This window comes from Podarcis muralis, chromosome 7, assembly GCF_964188315.1.
Source record: "Podarcis muralis chromosome 7, rPodMur119.hap1.1, whole genome shotgun sequence".
Classification (NCBI taxonomy): Eukaryota; Metazoa; Chordata; class Lepidosauria; order Squamata; family Lacertidae; genus Podarcis; species Podarcis muralis.
Genome location: NC_135661.1, coordinates 64,295,921 through 64,316,450, shown reverse-complemented (window position 1 = coordinate 64,316,450; position 20,530 = coordinate 64,295,921). Strand labels below are relative to the sequence as shown.

At 44.5% G+C, this 20,530-nt stretch overlaps 1 protein-coding gene across 1 annotated transcript in view; it reads right to left on the bottom strand.

The window, feature by feature from the left end:
* Nucleotides 1-14,556: 14,556 nt before the first annotated feature.
* CLIC4 (chloride intracellular channel 4) overlaps nt 14,557-20,530 on the bottom strand; it is a 46,709-nt gene continuing 40,735 nt past the window's right edge. Inside the window, exon 6 of the mRNA XM_028738826.2 lies at nt 14,557-20,251. Within this exon, the coding sequence (XP_028594659.1) occupies nt 20,087-20,251 (165 nt within the window). The 3' untranslated portion in view covers nt 14,557-20,086. The remainder of the gene's footprint in view (nt 20,252-20,530) is intronic.

Here is a 20,530-nt window from a genome sequence, read left to right as displayed (position 1 = left end):
CCAGGTTCAATCCCTGGCATCTCCAGGTAGGGATAGGAGAGGCTCCTGCCTAAAAACCCCTGGAAGAGCTACTGCCAATCAGTGTAGACACTACTGGGCCTGATAGACCAATGGTCTGGCTCTGTATAAGGCTGCTTCCTGTGACCCTAAAATACCTGTGGATGCTTCAGTGCAGCTGCCGAATATGCACACCTGCAAATAAAATAGGGAAGTGTGCATAACCAGTGAGCAATAATCTGCAATGGCTGATGAATCAGCCATTCTGGGTTCTCTTGTGTCAAAGGCCTGCTGCCATCTTGGATTGATTTCTTTCGGTGCTTGTGTGATAAGAGGAAGCTATGAGATTAGGACTTGTAAAAAAATGAGATAAGAGTTGTCAAACACTTACAGATGATATATACGGATTCAGTTGGCACAGGACTGGTTCTCGTAAACAGCAGCTATGGTAGTAAACCTGCATCTGGGCTGCATCACTTCAGACTGTAGGTGGGGACTCATATTAACTCAGTGTGCCGCCTAAGAAAAACACAAAATACCATCCTCAGAGAACATTGGGTTTATATTTTTCTCTGTACTATATTTGCTCTAGTCCGTCATCAAACTGTTTTCATTGGCTGTTTGCCAGTGTTCAAAAGGCAGAGGTGAGGGGAAGAGGAGGGGACTCATGTCTGTAGTAAATTACTTGGGGTGTAAGGGAGGGCAGGCGGCGCTCTGTGTGTGACAGCTTTCATCTCCAGGAGATGGGAAGATAAAGGAGGAACAGGGGAAGATGGAATTGGGTTGTGGTAATTGTGGCATTTGGAGGAATTGTGGGGAGACGGTCTTAGGACTCTGGCAATGAGGGGAAGGAAGTTGGAGAGCCAGAAGAATTGGGGAAGGGACAGGTGAAGTGGATGGCATTTAAGGGGGCACTTGCAGTGCTGTGGAGCAACAAGAGGAGGCACAGAGAGAAATAAAGGAATATGTGTTCCCTCTCACTGTGCTCAAACTTCTTCCATTTCTCAACTGCCTCATATGAGGGAGATAAAGGGAATGGAGCCCTCAGAGAATCCATAGTATCTTCAAGCAATGTATTTCATTCTTGGTGGTTCCATGTGCTGTCTTCAACATGGAATTCCAGATTCAGTGTAGTACAGTGGTACCTCGGATTACATATGCTTCAGGTTACATATGCTTCAGGTTACAGACTCCGCTAACCCAGAAATATTACCTCGGGTTAAGAACTTTGCTTCAGGATGAGAACAGAAATCTTGCTCCGGCGGTGCGGCGGCAGCAGCAGGAGGCCGCATTAGCTAAAGTGGTGCTTCAGGTTAAGAACAGTTTCAGGTTAAGAACAGACCTCCGGAACGAATTAAGTACTTAACCCGAGGTACCACTGTAATTTAGAACAGATCTTTCATCAACAAACAAGCATCCACGTAGGTACAACATCCATCAACAGAATTTCACCTTCCCAAACTGAACAAGCTAATTGAGAGGCTTGCTCTTAAGAGTCTATTCATCTTACTAGGGGTTGTGGCCCTGCTTGCATTGCTTGCCAATCCTGCCTTCCCACCACCCCTTGCCAACTCCCCCCCCCCTTCGCACCTTGTGCCCCAACCCCCTTCCCTCACAGATCACCCAAACACCCTTTCCTCACAGCGCAACCAAACTCCTTTCCCAGAGTTACCTGGGAAGATGGCTTGATTTTTAAACCACTCTGGGAACTATAGCTCTGTGAGAGGAACAGAGGTGTCCTAACAATTCTCAACACCTTAAGAAACTATAGTTCCCAGGGGAAGCCAAGACTGTTTAAAGTGGTATGATACTGTTTTAAATGTAGAGTGCAGATAGGGCCTTCATGCAGATTGCCGCATGGTGTGGCTAAAATCCTGACCATGGTGAGGCCTGATGGGTGCAGTAGCAACAGGACAGGGGCGTCTTTTCTATCGTAGAACCAGAAATGTAGAACCCCCAACCAAGGTTAAGCTGTCTCCTTCTGGTGTTCCTTGATTCTTCCTCAACACCCCTCCTTCAGCAAGCATTTGACTTCTCTGCTGCTTCAATGTTCTTGCTTGTTTCAGTCTGCCTATCTGGTTCGTTATTAGTTTTTGATGTTTTATTACTGCTTATTTATTTATTTTGGTCTTGATATTATTTAATATTTTAATAAAGGTTGATCCAGGTCGCCTCTTTGGACATCTTCATGCAGAGGGAAAGATGGTTATACCTTTTTACTACTAAAATATACATACATAAACACATAAATTTCATTACTTTAGGATTAATTTAGGACATGGCAAAAGGATTAGACGGTAGAATTAATGGGCGAGGGATGAATGCTTACCCAGTGTCCAACACCCTCCCTGTCAGGGATTCTGTAGTTTGACCACAAACGGCATTGCCTGAGGCTGGAACTTAAAAGCTAGTCATCTAGTAAGCTCTTTGGGACTCTGCACAATATCCAGCCTCAAAGTTATCTTCAAGCACAGAAGGAAGAATAGAGAAGTGCAATACTGGTTCCTATGACTGGCAGGTAGTATAGTGCCTCTGGATTGGCAAGACCTGCTATTAACCCCAGCAGTCTGGTTTTCTGCTCTGACCCAGCCAACAGAGCCGTGTTATTTGCCTGTTGAACTTTAACCTCCAGAAAGTTACTTCAAGGACCCTGAATTACCATGAGGGTGGCCACTTACGGTATTTTGCCAAAAAAAGTGGAAAGAGGTTTGCGAAACCAGGTGCAGTGTGCCCAAGCCATCGGGAATGGGATATACCAAGGAGGGAAAATTACAGGACAAAAAGCATGGGATCAAAATGGCCACAACTTTATTGATTACAGATGTAAATAGGTTTTGAAATAGGCAACTGGGTGAGTATCCTGAATCACCCAACCCATTCACTGGGTGATTATTCCTTCAGGGTTGCTCCTCGGTTTTAGGATCACACTGTAACAAGAATCAATTCCACAACACAATATTGGGGACTTCTATGCCCCGTTAGCCCCTGTCTGGGCATTTGGAGAGAATCTGTCCTGCTAGACCTCTTTAAAGGGGTACTCTGAAAATTTGCCCTATGGAATACCCTCTGCCAGGTTCCAGCCCAATGTCTTTTTCCGCCAACAAGTTGTGACAATTGCTATGAGGTAGGCAACACTTCCAGAGATGCCAAATTTGTCTACAGGAAAAATTCCTTCCAGGCCCCAAGTATGCTATTTGAATCCTTCCATAGCCAGGTCTTGTACACTCATTGGCCATCTGCTGAGTGCGAATGAGGGCAGACCACAACTTGCTTGGGATTGGACATCTCATTTTTTTGTGGGCTTTTCTGCCATCCTGCACAATTGACAGAGGGGTCTTGTCATCCGCTGCCTGCATGAGATGACCCCCCCTGACTCCCCTGCAGCCACGCCAGGCCACAGCTGCCACCTCCGCCAGAACTGATAAGTGGGCCTTGCACAAAAGCTCTCAGTTGCTAATTTAGATGCAAATTTATAAATCGCTGCCACAATTTAAATAGAAATGCAATGCATCTCACCGTAGCAGAGAAGACTGTGACCGGGAGATAAACAGGTGTAAAAGTAAGGTGCGCTGCCAAAAACAAACAAAAAAAAACCAAGAGAGCACAGGTTTGCATCAAAATTGCATGTGGTATTTTAAAAGTATAGGTGCACATTTAGAAATAATTACTATCATTCAAATAGAAAGACAATCGATCTCACCATAGTGGGGAAGACTGAGAGATCAGGTGTCCTGGGTGTGCCTGCTCAGTCTGCTGTCCAGGTGTAAACTTCTGGCTCCTCTTCCTTTGGGTTCTTTATTTTTCACCTGGACTTAAACTAGGCAGCCCTTCAGATAGAGGTCTATACTCTCTATAGTAAGAAACCCTGGATATCCTATATAAATGTGATACAGGTACACAACATGGATAGACCCTTAAAAATCAAGCCAGGCTGCAAAAAATGTTGCTGATTAAGTTGCTTTGAAACACCTGTGTCGGGATGGGATAGAAATTAGATTCAGTTCACATTTAAAGGTGAACCTACCTAATTCACACTTTCTGAAACAATACACAAACTGAAACGCAGCCATGTCTCAAAATTCACACTTCTCCTTATTTTACAGTGCAGTTCTCCACTCAAGTTATGTGTACAAAAATGCAAACACTAGCATAAAGTGTACATAAAAATGTATATATTTGTGAAAGAAACATTGAAAATGCATTGTATTAAGGAACGTTACTTTGCAAAAATAAGAAGTTTGTATGAGATGAAATTGCATATAAACCTGTATATATCAGGCAAAATTCGCTGATTAATTTCCATGAGGAAGAAGGGGTGGAATTCTCAGCTGAACTTTAGATTGGAAAAATGAGAAATGGAAATTGTCAGATTTGCCCATCCTTACCTGTAGGTTTACTTTGGTGTGAAATGTGGGGGAAGAGGAAGAATGGAGGAGATACAACTATGCAATATTTTCCAGCATTGACTAGGCAAGTGGCTTTAAGGAAGCATCAAGCACATTCTTTCCCCCATGCATCAATGCTGCAAGCCCCTTTCTATGGTTTTTCTAGCTTAGGGTGACCTCTGCAGGCAGCTGTTCTCATCAGGATTTCTTTAGACTTCTCTGAGTAACTTTGCAGATGACTTAAAGCCTTTGCTAGTACTGATTTTAAAATGCATACTTTCCAGCTGCAACAGTATTTGTACTGCAACATCCTGTGCCTATGTAATTTGGGGCAAGGGGACCACATAAAAAACAACTTTTCTGCAGGGGAGACGGCATCACCTCTGGGGCAATGGTGTGCTTTTTAAGTTCAGGAAATCCATTGTGTCAGAAGGTGGTAGCAGGAGTGGAAACTTCAATGGATTCCATCTCCAAAAGGCAAACTTTGATTGGGAGGTGTGGAGCCAATCTGGTCCCAAAAGCAGGCAGTGCTGTCCTGAAACCTGAAATCTAGAGGCCCATGGAACTGACATCCGGTTGACTTCAGTTGCCTTAAGCACAACTAAGAGGGATCAGTATTTAGCGTTAAATCCTGTTGACGTTAACCAAGATGGCTTCTACATAAAATGCATTTAGGTTCAAACTTAGATTAAATTTGGGCATTGGGTATGACACTAACTAGACTTCACAAGCCCCATTGTTGTGGAGATGATGTGATAAAACCATAAACGTCTATTGTTTCAAGCTGTTCCAGGGAGATGTACAAACCTGTTCTGCAAGGAGAGGGAGAATTATAAGGCATGGTTGGCTTTCCTGCCATGGAACTTGTACCATATTGTATTTCTGCAATGTGGGGTTTTTTTTCTAGAAAGACTTCGGATGTGAACTAGTGTGTAATGAGATTTTGAGCGTAACATTGATTCCCACCCTCAGTTAACAATGTCCCCTTTCAATGTGGCAGAAGATTCCCAGGCCTCCATCCTTACTGCCATGCCTCTCGGCATGTGATCACTGAGAACACAGTGTGAGAACCGGAGAGACACAAGGAAGACCTCATCTGACTCTTCTGGTCAACAGCTACTAGTCACGATGGCTATACACGAACTCCAGCATCGGAAGCAGCTGTGGTGGGCTGGTGCCCATTGGACTGACAAGGCAGGCTGCAGAGAGGCCAAGGGTGGTTGGAGCCAGGGGCAATGATAGGCAGCGCCAACTCATTCTGGTTTTGTCCCCGTCCTCTTCCTTGTTGAGTCCTGTGAGGGCAACATGGAGACTAAGGAGGAGGACGCTGACAGCCAGTTATACCTCCTGGGCTGGTTGTAAGAAAGATAGACAGGCAGGTGGGAACTGGCTGAGGCAGATTGAGGTTGGTGTGACAGTACCCCATACACCCTAATGAACCAGCCTCCACAGCACATGTCCCTGTGGAGTTTGAGGCCTTGAGTCCCTTATATTCTGGTGTTTGCTATTTTGGAATGAGTTGCAACTTCCCCTCAAAGGGCACCAACAGCAGGGGAGGGCTATTACCCTCTCAGGTCCTGCTTGTGTCTGGCTACTGTGAAAAATGGGGTGGTGGTGCCTGGTTGTTTTTCAAAGCAACAGTTGAGGGAAGAGTTCTGAGGCTCAAGATGCAGACATATGAGGAGGGGCTTAACTCTTCCCACTATCACATCCCCCACCCTCCAAGCCTCTGTTTACCTCAGGTAAAGATGGGGGAGAAATCTGATTCAGTTAGCATTTAGCAGCAAATTTACCTGCCGCAATTCAGACTTCCTGAAACTGTGTGCAAACCAAAACACAACCATCCTTCAATATTCACACTTCTCCAAATTCTGCAGTGCAATTTGCCAGGTGAGTAAATGTGTGTAAAATGAATATACTCATAGGTAAGTGAAAATAAGATCTAGAAATGAATAATACTTGGTAAAATTGCGCAAAACCATGTGCATATTGGGAGAAATTCACACAAAAATACTGACGAATATTTGTGGGGGTTTTTTACAAATAAAAATCACACACTGTTGTGGAACTGTAAACAAACCCTAAAGAAAGCAAAATCAAAAGCTGAGAGAAACCAAAATTGACAGATCTACTCATCCCTAACCCCAGAGCAGAAGCTTCATTGGGGCACTAACCAGCCTTGCCTGACACCATCCACAGATCATTTTTGGTTTGCCACCACTTACGGCCGATTTGAAGTGGCTACTAGGCTTAACCCAACCAACCCATCTTACCTCCTGTTTGTGGACGGCTAACATTTCCCTGTGGTCACAAGAACAGGCCTCCAGTTTCTCCAAAAACAAGAACCACCAGGTTGCTACACTCCTTGCCCCCTCCCCTCCCCCAGGATTAATGGGAGTCGTCCTCATAAGGTGTTGTGCAAACGATTATAATAATAAAACTAATTTCACAAAGTCATAACTTCACCCTGCTTGTCTGATGGCCTCTCTCAGCTGCTGCTGTGCAAACACAAGTCATCTGTTGACAAGCACCCAGTGCGGTCAGCTTGGACCCACCCTTCTTCCAGCGAGTGAATAAGTGGTACACAAGAGCATTTTATAAGGAGTGAGAGGGAATCCCTTTGATCTTCTCCTGACTTCCTGGTGCTGCGTCAAATTGAAACCCAGTTTTGGTTTCTTACCTCAGAATTTGTTCCTCCTCAAAGTCCGATCTTTGTCTCCATTGTGGGCATCCTCTGGATATCCTACTCAATAGTCTTGTTGTTCCTTATTCTCTCTCTCTCTCTCTCTCTCACACACACACACACACAGAGAGAGACATGGCTAGATATGCAAAACAAATGTTTTAATGCGGTCAAAATCAGCTAAGCTGCACACATGACAGGCGCCATGGTCTCAAAAGCTACACCGCTACTTGTGGTGTGAGGCTTAGAAAAGTGATGGCAGAGTGATTAAGGTAGCCATGTTTCCTACTTTACAGAGAGACAGTCATCTGAGTCTAAGAGCTAAGAGTCTAAGAGCTGTTCGACAGTGGAATTTGCTGCCAAGGAGTGTGGTGGAGTCTCCTTCTTTGGAGGTCTTTAAGCAGAGGCTTGACAACCATATGTCAGGAGTGCTCTGATGGTGTTTCCTGCTTGGCAGGGGGTTGGACTCGATGGCCCTTGTGGTCTATTCCAACTCTATGATTCTATGATCTCTTTGACCTCTGTTTGAAGGGCTGCCATGCATATGTGCATTTTATGGAAATCTATGCCACCTTTTGCCCTTTTTGACTACTGTGCATGCACTTGCCCCAATCTGAGCTCTTCACTAGTGATTGCATCAAGTAAAACCACCCAGCTCCCGGTGTTCCCACTGAGGTAACCTCTCCCTCCTCTAACTGCTCGAAGCCAGCCTTGATTCTAGGGCACCATTAAAAGGCAATAAATGGCCCAGGGCTATTTTTGTCAACAGAGATGAAAACCGTGTGGATTTTCTACTTCAGGGAATATATGGGAAGCTGCCTGATACTGAATCAGACCATCGGCCCATGGAGCACTGTCTACACTGACCAGCAGTGGACCTCCTGTGTCTCAAGTAGGAGTCCCAGCCCCACCTGGAGAGGCCAGGGATTGAACCCGAGGCCTTCTGCATGCAAGGCAGATACCCTATGGCTCATCTCTGTGTTGACTCATCTCAAAATTCCCTGCGGGTTGGAGAGAGTGTTTCCAACCATATCTTGGCTTGCATCCACACACAAAATACAAGGGCTGAGCCAAAATTTGTGAGAGGCTTTTTCAATAAATATTTTACCAACAGTGAAACATCCAACATTGGGAACTGCTTAGGAAAAGCTATGCAAACAATAGTGAAAAGTGTCCCCATCTTCTCCAATCATTTAGTGCTTTCCCCAGCAAGGGAAATGGCCAGAATACCATTGGGACATCTGGTTTGTGGCTGTGGAAGCAAGATGCTGGATTAGATAGGACTTTGGTCTGATCCAGCAAGGCTCTTCTTAGTGGAAAGATGTCATATGTGTCAGACTTTATTTCATTTTATGGAATTTTTATTGCACATTTTGTATGCTGTCACCCTTGTACTGTAAATAGCTTCGGACTTATTTTCAGTAATACATAGATACATCGAATAAATTGAATTGGCAATATACTGCATTGAGCTCTTCTAAATTTATTTCTTGCTATTTTAACCTGCTGTTGTAATTTCACACGGTTTCTGCTTTCCATTGTGTAGATTTGGTTTTGTATGCTGCATCAGAAATGATTTCCACCCCCTTTTTAAAAAAATTAAAAAGCCAGATATAAATCCTTAACATCAAGAGTGCTTCCAGACAGGGACTTGATTTGGAAACAGGCAGCTGATATATCACAAATAGGCCATTTGGCATTCCTTTATTGATCTTATTTTCCCTGGAAAGAGGTAAGTGCAGATTAAATGGCAGGGTGGAGTTGCATTTTTATATCAACATTGTGTGGACCCTGGAAAAAACACATTGCATACCTAAGGAGCACTGCTCCCAAACCAACAACCACCTGGAATTAACCAAAATAAATGAATAATACATATTATAATTATGTATTATAATCTGCCAAAATAATAGTTTTCGCAGAAACTTAAAGAACTCCAAAAAGGCCACCATTCAACAGGTGTAGCTCTCCATCCCAACACAGGAACCATAGCTACAGAACCTCTACCCTCCCTCAGCAGGGGATTAGTGGGTTGTCTCCAACTAATTTTTACTCAGCAGCCCTCGTAAAATGATATTAGTCATGTTCATTAATTCCAATGGGTCTTCTCTGAGTAGGACGGGATCAAAACCCTTCGCCACCCAGTTCTTCCCATGCATAACTCTGCTCCAGCCCTCCCTCCAACTTGCCTGGACTTGCCCCGACTGAGGCCTTTTTGCTCATCCGTTGCAATGACTTGGGCAGCATTATGAAATCCTCACCACAGGAGATGTTAACAGCGAAGGTAGAAAAACACATCAAGCGCATAATGCGTTTCCCTTTTAATAGCTTTCACTGGGGAAGCGTTGGCGAGGGATGAAAGCTGTTCAGGGCAAGACGGATGCTGGGTGGAAAGGAACTTCAAAAGAAAACCCTGCCATGTCGGGCGCATTGCAAGGTTTGACACTGCTCTCCGGCAGCAAGAGACCCTCCCCGTGGAGAAAGGCAAGCTGTTGTAACCATCCTGACACGCAGCCAAGTGCTCGCCTCTTGGTTATAAAACCAGAACAAGGCTGGGCAAGCATGTGTGCCAGAGCCCTCGGGATCTGCTCGGAAGTCACTTTCCCACCCACAAGTGGGCACTGACAGGGAGGGCTTGCCCACCCCCAAGAACCAGGCCCATCTTTCCAGAATCCTCTGCTCTAGGCAGGGGGGCTGAAGGAACTGGCAGTTGGGCTATCCATTGGGATGGAAGCAGGCTCCATTCCACTCTCTGTTCGTTGCACGCAGCATGGTTTCTATTCCACTGTAGTTCACCTTCTGCCAAAACACGTTATTTGTCTCGCTGTCCGCAGTGGCAAAATTAAATAATCATGTAAAGTCTGTTGCCATTACCTCGTTCGTTTCAATGCGAAGGAAATACAATGCAAATGGTGTGTTGAACATAATCAATTCTGTATCATTTGCAGACTGAAAGCAACAACAGTGAATACAGATCATGTTTGCTGGGTTCATTTCCAGTTGGGACGTGTGATAAATAAGCGAACATCACTGCAGGGCAGTTGACCTTTGGGTCCCTTCCAACTCTACGATCGGCAATTTCTGCCCCAATTTCTGTTTTTGTTGGAATTCTCCAACCCCCCCTCCCAATGCCCCTCCAGAATCATGATAGCAGCCCTTACATGAATGGGAAGATTTCCCATATCCCTGCTCTCCTTCCACCAGCAGCAACAGCAGCTGCCACCACATAAGGTTTTGCTTTGTTTTCAAGGGGCAGGAAAACTGTTGGACCCTTCTGCACTCCCGCCATCCTCAGGAACATGGCAGGCTCTGACTTTGCTTCAAAACTGGCTGCCAAAAATTTGAGCTGGTTTGTGGGTGGGTAAATGTTTTGGTTTGTCAAGCCTAATTATGAATCAAGCCAGGCCCCAGGGGTACAACCATCATGACACACAGCCGAGACGACATTTGCCAAACTACCGGTAATTTCTGTTTTGTTTTCAAAGGTGACAAACTCTTCCACCAGCTTCCAGTCTTGCAGCTGTGGGTGCAGTGGGGAAAACCAATCTAGCCTTGCTAAGTTGCCTGAATTTCCCATACTAGCCCTTCCAATGAACATAGAGGTAGGTGGCTGTTTTCTTTCACCATTGTCACCTCAGGACCAATGCCTGGGGGCAAAATGTGCTAGGCCAAGATGGAACCAGGACAAAACGCCTGGCAGGTTGTGGCCCCAAAGGCCCAAGACAAGCCCCATGTTTAGGGGGACATATTTTCCGTTCAAACTCCACCATCCAAATCCTGTAAGTTCAGTCACGTCATCCAGAGCAGAGTCCCATGGAACATGAAACCCTCTCTCTGGGAGTCCCCATCCTGCAGGATCTCCACAAAGCCCCTCTACACCTCCATATACAGATGAGACACAAGTACATATATCCCCCAACTCTTTAGGCTGCAGGGCCAAGAAGCCAGAGAAAACTGCCCCTGTCTCCCAGAGTTGCACCATTCTTGCTTCAAAGAGCAATCTAGCTTCCATCAGAGCCTTGGTTTAGCAAAATCCTTGTTTTGAAAACCTGACCAAAAAAACAACTCTGATGATGCCCCACCAAGCCCTCTGCCTGGAGCACCAAAGATGTGGAGATGTCATTTGGCATTCTCCTTTTTGAAGTTCCTTTGCTTGATCTTTGTCTTGAAACCAGTTTATTCATCTGTGTGTCCAGTGGTAAGAACACAAGCCTCCCATCAAAAGGATCATGAGTTTGCCTTTCCTCCATCCTTGGAAAACTTCCAGCATCAGAAGGGAGTGGTTGGCAAGACACACACACACGAGAGAGAGAGAGAGAGAGAGAGAGAGAGAGAGAGAGAGAGAGAGAGAGAATGAATGAGTGAGGGTTAAAAGCAGTGCCAGTTTGCCCTTTGTTTCTTTCTGCTCTGTGAACCCCCCTTTTGGGGAGCGAGGGCATTGCTGATACGGGCTGCGATCAAGCAGTGATGAGTCCTGGTCACAGGCAATTTTGCACCTTGGGCATCTCGTAAAATATAAGAGCAGATTATCAGACCAATCCTCACTTCCCTTCCAGCATCCTACAGTGTCCAATCCAACACCTCTGGGAAGACCACTAGCAGGACATGAGTGCAATAGCCATCCATCACTGCTGCCTCTAAGCAACTGATATGCAGCGGTAGAAGCTGGAGGCTGCATACAGCCATCATGGATGTAGCCACTTATAAGGCTTATTTACCTTGGCTTGGCTTAATTCCCTTTTAAAGTCATCTATGCTATCACCTGGGACACGGGTGGCGCTGTGGGTAAAGCCTCAGCGCCTAGGGCTTGCCGATCGCATGGTTGGCGGTTCGAATCCCCGCGGTGGGGTGAGCTCCCTTCTTTCGGTCCCAGCTCCTGCCCACCTAGCAGTTCGAAAGCACCCCTAAGTGCAAGTAGATAAATAGGTACCGCTTTATAGCGGGAAGGTAAACGGTGTTTCCGTGTGCTGCGCTGGTGCTGGCTCGCTAGAGCAGCTTCGTCACGCTGGCCACGTGACCCGGAAGTGTCTCCGGACAGCGCTGGCCCCCGGCCTCTTGAGTGAGATGGGTGCACAACCCTAGAGTCGGACACGACTGGCCCGTACGGGCAGGGGTACCTTTACCTTTTACGCTATCACCTATGAACTGGGGCTGGATCAAGAGAGTGGCACAGTCAGGTACTAAAATGTGATCATGTATGAGGGGGGCATATGTGCTATCCTATATACAGGGGTTGGTTAACCTGTGGCCTTCCAAATGTTGAGAAGTGTGTCCCGGCATGCTAGGTGTTCATCTTTAGTCATAGTTAACATAAAACAGGGTTTAATCCTTAGTACAATGTGTCAAGTGGACCATTGGCCCAAGGTCACCCATGAGAGCTTGCTTCATCAGGACTATGAAGGTGTTTTATCAAAGCCAGCACAGCAACACAGTATATCTAAAAAGGCCAATGGAAGATCTAGAAAGAGGGTCACGGTTTCTGGTCTTCCCCATTCAACAGATTGGCTTTGAAATGAGGTTCTAAAGTAACAGGTACGAAGAACCACTTCAAAAGGTGCCCAGAAAGCCACAACCCTCGAGAAAGTGCATCTCAGACGTGGCTCTCTCCCCCCTGCTGGCTTCAATTACGTGCCAGCCTCAGAACAGTTTTCTGTTGAAAACCTGGAGCCTGTAATGAAAGAACCTTCTTACAACGGCTGCGTTCCAGGCCTGCTTCAGGGTTTATACTGTGGCAAAGGGTGCAACAGCATTCTTCCCTCCTGCAGTTTCCAGCAACTAGTATTCAGAAGTGTACCATCTCTCACCACAGAGGCAGAGCATAGCTATCATGGCTAGCAGTCACTGGTAGCTTTATCATCCAGGCATTTGTCTAATCCTCCTTTAAAGCCATCCAAGCTGGTGACCATCGCTGCATCTTCTGGGAGCAAATTCCATAGTTTAGGTGCTGTGTGGAAGAGAAGTATGACTTCTTACACTTTTCTGCCGGCAAAATAGGCAGCCTTCACAGTTGAGTTCTGTGTGTGCTGTTTTCTATTTAGACTCAATTACTTTTACCAGTAGTGAACTTATTCCCGGAGCAGTGACCCTTCTGTAGCCAGAATGTCACCACACAGGCAAAGCTTCAGTAGCCTCAGGGCAACCCCAAGGTTTGCAGAAATACAACATACATGTCACTTTGAAATTCCTATCAGCTGCTGGATTAAAATATCCGCCTTGAGAAACTAAAGGTGTTTCCTTACAGCAAGTCAGTATTGTCAATACTGACTGGCATCCGCTATCCAGGATTTCACCTAAGGATTTTCCCAGCCTTACCTGGAGATGTCAGGGATTGAACCGGAGACCTTTTGCAAGCAAAGCAGGTGCTCTTCTCTAGACACTGTACTGTATGTGTTGGTGGAGGGAGACACCTACCGGACAAATGAAAGCATAGCACCAGTTGCAGGAGGAGTTTCCCCAATCCTGCTGTTCAGATTGTGCCTGGTAACTCACTTGCAGGGGAGAGACCAAGGAGAGCATTTCTCCATCTGCCCTGCCCCACCCTCTTGTAGGATTTACTCCTGCTCTTTGTGACATATCTGTGGGGACTGCTCCCTACATTTGGCAGGAACATGAATTTGGATTTTTTGTTTTTATTTAGTTTTGATATGTTAAGATTTTGTTGTCTTGATTTTGTGGGTATGTGTCATCCTTTGTGAGCCACCTTGAGGGCCATTTTTTGCTATCAAGCAGCACAGAGATAAATTCTTAGCTAACGTGCAAGTTTCTTGGCTGTTCTCTGAGCAAACAGCTTCCTTCAAAATGTTCATTTCAAATTCAACTTCCAAACCAATCTCATATATTTCCCACATCTGAAGCTCAAATTCAAAAGCTAGCAAAACAGATGTAGGAACATAAGAAGCTACCATATATCGACGCAGGCCCCCTTTAGATCCATCTAGCTTGGTATTGCCTAAATCAGTGTTTCTCAAACTGGGACTACAACTCCCATCATCCCTGACCACTGGTCCTGAAAGCTAGGTATGATGGGAGTTGTAGTCCAACAACAGTAGAGACCCAAGTTTGAGAAACCCTGGCCTAAACCAACCTTCCACCCTCCAGATGTTGCTGATGCCAACAGCCATCAGCCCCAGCCTGCATGGCCAATGGCCAGGGATGATGGGAGTTGTAGTCCAGCAATATCTGTAGGGAATCACATCTGTAGGTGATGGGAAAGACCTCTCTTGAGGTGAGGCACTGCAAAGCTACAGTCATTCAGAGTAATGTCTACAGTCATTTGGTGGTCAGGGCTGATGAGAGCTGGAATCCAGCAACATCTAGAAGGCACTAGGTTAGAGAAAGCTGGAGTCTAGTAGCATCTCTCTAGGGTTTCAGATGGGAGTCCTTCCCATTTTAGGATTAAACCTGGGACTTTCTGCATGCAAAGCATGCCCTCTACCCCCTGAGCTATAGCCCCTGCCCCAGAAATCCAGAGAAGAAATAGCCAATATCATATTAAGTGAAAAATATAAATTTTATTTTTTAAAACAGCTGCCAGCAGTTTGCCAGTATACCTGTAAAAGATATTCCAGAAAAGTGAAAAGAGAAGCATATTACAATATATCATAAGAGATTCCAGGTATCTCTGTACAAACGCCAAATCAATGCCCTGCCCATTCTTGGGAATCTGTGCCCCCGCCCACCCAGATGCAACAGTTGAGCAGATAAAACAGGATGATATATATTTTTAAAACACGGTTTGCTCAGAACAACCTTTTCAGGTATGTTCAAAAGGATAAGAAGGAACTTGACTGTATCTAAGAAATTGTGGTTTTAACATGGAATAAAACATCTACTGTTAGTCACAGCTGGGAGGGGACAGTTATTCATTTTTAGAATGAAGAGTTGATTTAGCATTGCCTCTTAAAGCAACATTTCACAGAAAGGCAGGTAGGCAGGTGAGTGATAACCAAGGTTCCACCCCCCCCCCAAAAAAAATATACATGCTTCAAGCACTAGGGAATGAAGCCAGACCTCAGCTCTCACTATACATAACACTTTTAGTATGAATTAGAACACCTTCGTGTGTTACATTTAGACACTGGTAGGCCCTAGAATGGCCAGATTTCTAAATTGGTTGCTCTTTGTCACTGTTAATATTTGCACATAGCTCTAGCATAGTAAGATAGGCTAGACCAATTTCTGTGGCCCACAACTTTTAGAGGCTGATAACATAAACAGAAACAATTTGTGCACAAATGCATGTTGAGCCGAGTCCACAGAAAATACTTTTGTTACAGAGGCCTGATCTTCAGCTGTGCTGGCTGGGGCTCATGAGAGCTGGAGTCCCACAGGAAGGACTTGACAGAGGTGGGGAACCTGAGGTTTGCTTTCCTACCCCTCCGTGCCCAGAATGCGGCACACTGGTTCGTGTGTGAGTCAGACAAGTGTAATGATTTCACAAATGCTCTGCACACTTTTGAGAGAAGTGCTCCACCTGTTCTCTTTGTTCCTCAAGGCTCTGCCTGCTGAGCAAAAGTGACCTTATTAAAAAGGCATCCCTTGATATATATATATAAGTCATGCAATTTTAATTCTCTGGGTTGTAGTCACTACAAGTGCTACTCAGAGTAGGCCCACTGAAATGAGTGAGCCCAAATTAATCATGCCCATTCATTTCAATGGGTCAACTCTGATGGAGTATGACTAACACTGGATATAACCCACAGCTTTTCTTTTTAAAAGAAATTCTATTTCACTATAAACAAAATAAGCAGAATGGCCAATTATCTTATATAAATATGACCCAACAGAGAGCATGTGAACAATGCATCATCCAAAACATTGGAATCCATAGTGTCATGACATCAAAGGGCATAGGATGAGGGCAAAGACTTTTCCTCCTGGATTATGTTTGCAGAAAGGACTTCAGGGCCACCTCAACCCTTCTTGGTACTTGTGAAGCAGAATCCAAGCCGCATTCTGCACTCAGAGTAACATTAGATGCAGCCAATTGGGATGTTCCCCTTCAGTAGGAACTGCCTCTCAGAGTGGTCCAAGCCAGCAGGCTCTTTCAATGGCACAACTATCCCGTGGCTAACAATAATACATGCACAGAATTTCCCCAGACATACCAGTTCTGAGATGACTTCAATCATTCTAAATATTAACACTCCTGCCTATCTTTAGGGCAAAAGTGAGACAAGCTGTGGCCTTGTTGCTGGACTGCAACTCCCATAATTCTGACCTTTGACTGTGCCCGCCGGGGCTCCTGGGAGCTGGGAATCAAGCAGCATCAAGAGGGCCACAGATTCCACCGCCCGGGTTTAGGCAAAGGAGTGATTCCTCAAATGCTCCTAGACTGACAACTAGAATGGGAATTTAAAACATCTTTGGCTATAGGAGTGGAAAGGCATTTTGGAAGTCACATTAATACAGGAGGAACATTTAAGGAATTGCTACAAGGAGCTGCTCTTGCTCACACTTCTGGCTCTCATGCAACTATCATCCCATGTTCAAAAGTCTGAGGATGGTGGGCTGGGGGAATGTCTGTGAGACTTAGACCAACATTTGCTATTTTGGATGGCTAGAAGCAGAATGTCTGAAATTCTGTTAAGAATGCATATGTACATAAAAAATATCAATTTTGTAAGAAACTGGCAAGTGGCAAGATCATTAACTCTTCAGTTTTGTGCAGGTTAGGCAAGTTCCCAAACTATAAATACAGTAGGTATAACACATGTCTTTCCGCACTCCCTTCTCCCCAACCTTGGAAGAATAAACGTTAAATCAAACTTGGGGTTTTCTCTGTCTTCCAGAAAGTTAATCTGTATATGAATGCTACCAATTTCATAGGCTAAACAAAGGTCAACTAACAGGAATTCCTTTCACATTTCTGTTGCAAAAACGTAACTATAAAAAAAAATTCCCATTTGATGACAGAAGCCCCCCATCCACAAACACACGCCCATCTCTTTATTCATTCAAGAGGAAAACTGAATGCTTTCACCCATGTGGGCTGCTAAAGTTAACCAAATGGTTGATCACTTGCAACCACAAATTATGCACCTTATCTTGTGGGAGAAACTGCCTCTACTACACACCAAGTGGATAACTGGTCACACGAGAGAACATTTATGCACATCAATATTACAGAGGAAGAGATAATGCTTCTCTGTAAAATATACTGTACTTCCAAATGACTTCTCTGCTCCAACTTAATAGAATCAAGAGCATAAGATTCAACTACTGCCTACATTTCAAACCGGAAAGGTTTCGTCAAACAGTACTAAGGCATAATCAGCATCGAATGATAAAGGTTGTCCTGTGCTGCGGTGTAATTTAAAATAAATTGGCAGGCTGCTTCCTCCCTTTTGACTGATACTGTTGGGAGGTGCCAAGTTATTTACCTTCATGACTCATTAAAGGTACGCTTTCAAATAAACACAATCAACCAAGCACCAGTTCCGGGCTAAATGGATCCAGTAACCAGATGGGGTAATAGCAGTTACATAAGAGGTGGTTATGTGGACAGTGACTTGGCAAGAATTTGAGCTAATGGCCCACATCTGACCAACTTTTTCCTCGAATCCCATCTGGTCACACTGGTCATCCTACCTTCTAATCTGAAACTTTAAATTTGCCAGGCAAAATGACAACTGGAAGGCAAACAAGTGTGGGCATTAGCAGGACAACCGCCCTATGTATAAGATTCACCATGCTGTACAACACAATTCTACCCTTTGGGTACCTTACCCCCCAAATGTGTACATCAAGACTGTAAACTGACTTAAAGGCAAAATCAGCAAGAAGAGGAGCAGATTTCAGGCCAGTGAAATTAAACTAAGAGGTACAAACATGCTAGAAAAGGTTCCACCTTCTCGTGTTTTGTGTCAAAGCTGCAGGATGCTTTGGGGCCACCCTTAAGCCTAAGACTGGCTTTTGTGAATACTGGCAAAGAGAAAGAAGGCACCACAAAGGCATGTATAACAAATACAAAGCTATTATTGAAATCATGTATCTACTTATTGGATCAGATCACAATGTAAGTATGATTCTTAGATTTAAAAGAAGAAAAAAACCACAAACCTAAGGCTCTTAACACCAAGTCCCTCACCGAAACGAAATTTTGTACAAGAAAAAGGTTCCCTAATCCTCTTCCATGCCCTCACTTATGCTGAGTAAGCCAGGCTGCAATGCTACACACATGTACTTGGGAATAAACCACGCCAAACTCAGTGCAACTTGCTTCTGAGCAAGTATGTACAGAGTTGGGCCGCAGAAAGTCTGTTAACAGGAGCCCTTATACGTGCTTTAAAAATGTACACTCCAGTGTAAAAGTTACAAAAGGTATGCTGGCAAGAAGACTAGTGTTGATTGGCTGGAGTAGTCTTTGATGGCTTTTAAAATAAATAGAAAGTTTGCTCCATGCCTCAAATCCTTGCCTTTCCTTTTATTAAAGAAAACCCAAGTCAGAAACACAAACCATTTTTTTTTTACAGTCCTATTCCTTGGTGCTGTTCTAGAAATACACAACTTGGACCTTGAATGTGTTAATGATTGTGATGTGAAAAAATATAGATCAGGTACATATGTAGCAGTCAGATGTGACTTATTTGAAGGGGGAAACAATTGAAAGAGGGGCTGAGAACTCCACATTCCACACTTACAAACGACCAAGGAGAAAACCATCAATATGGAATTATGCACGTAAGGCAAAACAGTTGGTATCTAAAGGCCACTTGCACATATTTAAAAATAAAAAATAGTTACTTGCAGGAATCTGACATTAGCACAGTGACAAGAAAGCACCCCTGGCACCCAACCACAGCACTTCTTGTTAGCAACATAAAAGAGTAGTTACATGTTGAGTAGAAACATCTGGCATATTTAGGCTGCTTGACAGCTCAGGTTTGGAATGATGTTACTTAAGAAATAAATCCCACATATTGACAAGCCTCCTAGTGCCTTAAAAAAAAAAAGCAACTTGCTATTATGGCCTTGGATTATTGTGCTTCATCCAATAAAGTTGTCTTGCTTTTTGATCCAATCAGTTGGAGACTTATGTACTCCCCCTCGACCCCCCAATGCAAGCATATGCAGTGAACCCTTGTCACCTCCAAGAACACAGTTTATTGGGTTCCTGGTGTCTATGGGTCACAGCTTGTGGCATTTGAACTTGTTGAAATGTGCCTTTTTCCTCATGCTTGCCCAAAGGTTTTGCATGTAGCTCTTTTCGGTGAGGCAGTAAGAGACTTTGGTGCACTGTTCAGACAGACCAGCAGGTACAGTGTTTCAGGAGAGCTCTGGTATGCAACAGCATCTCAAAAATACATAAATAATCCTTAAATCACACCAAGAAGTGCTTCCTAGACAAATCTGAAAATCCCAAGATGCAATTTGAGATTTAAAGGCCACTTTATATAATCAGAAGAAGCAAGTGGTAAAAAAAAGCAAAAACCTTTCCTTAGGCTGAATCACCTAAGTTTGGAGCTGCGGAGGCTGTATTCGCTCTGCAATGAATAAAATTCTGCGCATTAAAATATTCTATGGGAGAAGAGTATGCTGAAGCCATCTCCCCAACAAGCCAAGTGTGTGCAGACAAGAGAGAGAAGGTGCCTTCTAATATAGGGAAAGTGTTCAAACTTGCACTCCACTCCCACTACCTGAAATGCTCAATCCAGGAAAAGCTTTACCACTCGGTTCCTTGGACTATGTAAGATGGCTGTCCTACCTAATTGAGACCCAGGATCTGCAGGCCCAGGTAGTAAAAGTAGGGGTCCCACTCAGCAGTTCTGGGCCAGGTTCCAGAATTGCTTCACTGCAACATTAACTGCTGTGCTCAGTTTGCTTATTATAGGATACAAAGCAAGCAAACGGCATAACATTGGTTTGCATTTTTTGAAAGAGAAAAAATACCTGGTCTACCCAATGTAACACTGAATAACTGCAAGTACATGCAAAGTAAATCACTATCTTAAAAAGACAAAAGGGGAGCAGTCTGTTAAAAGAAGCGTTTCGTTATGAAATGTGTGCGAAACACTGCTTATTTAGTGAGCCTCTTAGCTACATCGCTGTAGGCGAATTCAATCTCTTTGTCTCCAGGACAAGTGTTGGTGAATTCATCACGACCATAGGCATTTGTCAGGTATCTCCAAATCCCAGTCATTGTCTTGGGAATATCGAAGTTGCGATACTTTTTGGCCACAACCTAGGAGCAAAGAAAGGGAAGAACAGCTGTTTTACAATGTCCAAAGAGAGATGGGACCAGCCCATAATTTTTGTGCTTTGAGACTGCAACCAGAACCACAAAATAGCATCGGACTTGTCTGCATATAAGAATGAGAGGGGAAGCTGCTTAATACCAAGTCAGATTACTTGTCCATCTTGCCTAATCCAGGGGAAGGGGTGGAGCTCAGTGGTAAAAGCAGAGGCAGAGTGGTAGATCCCAGGTTCAATCCTAGGTTTTCCATGTAATGCTGGGAGAGAC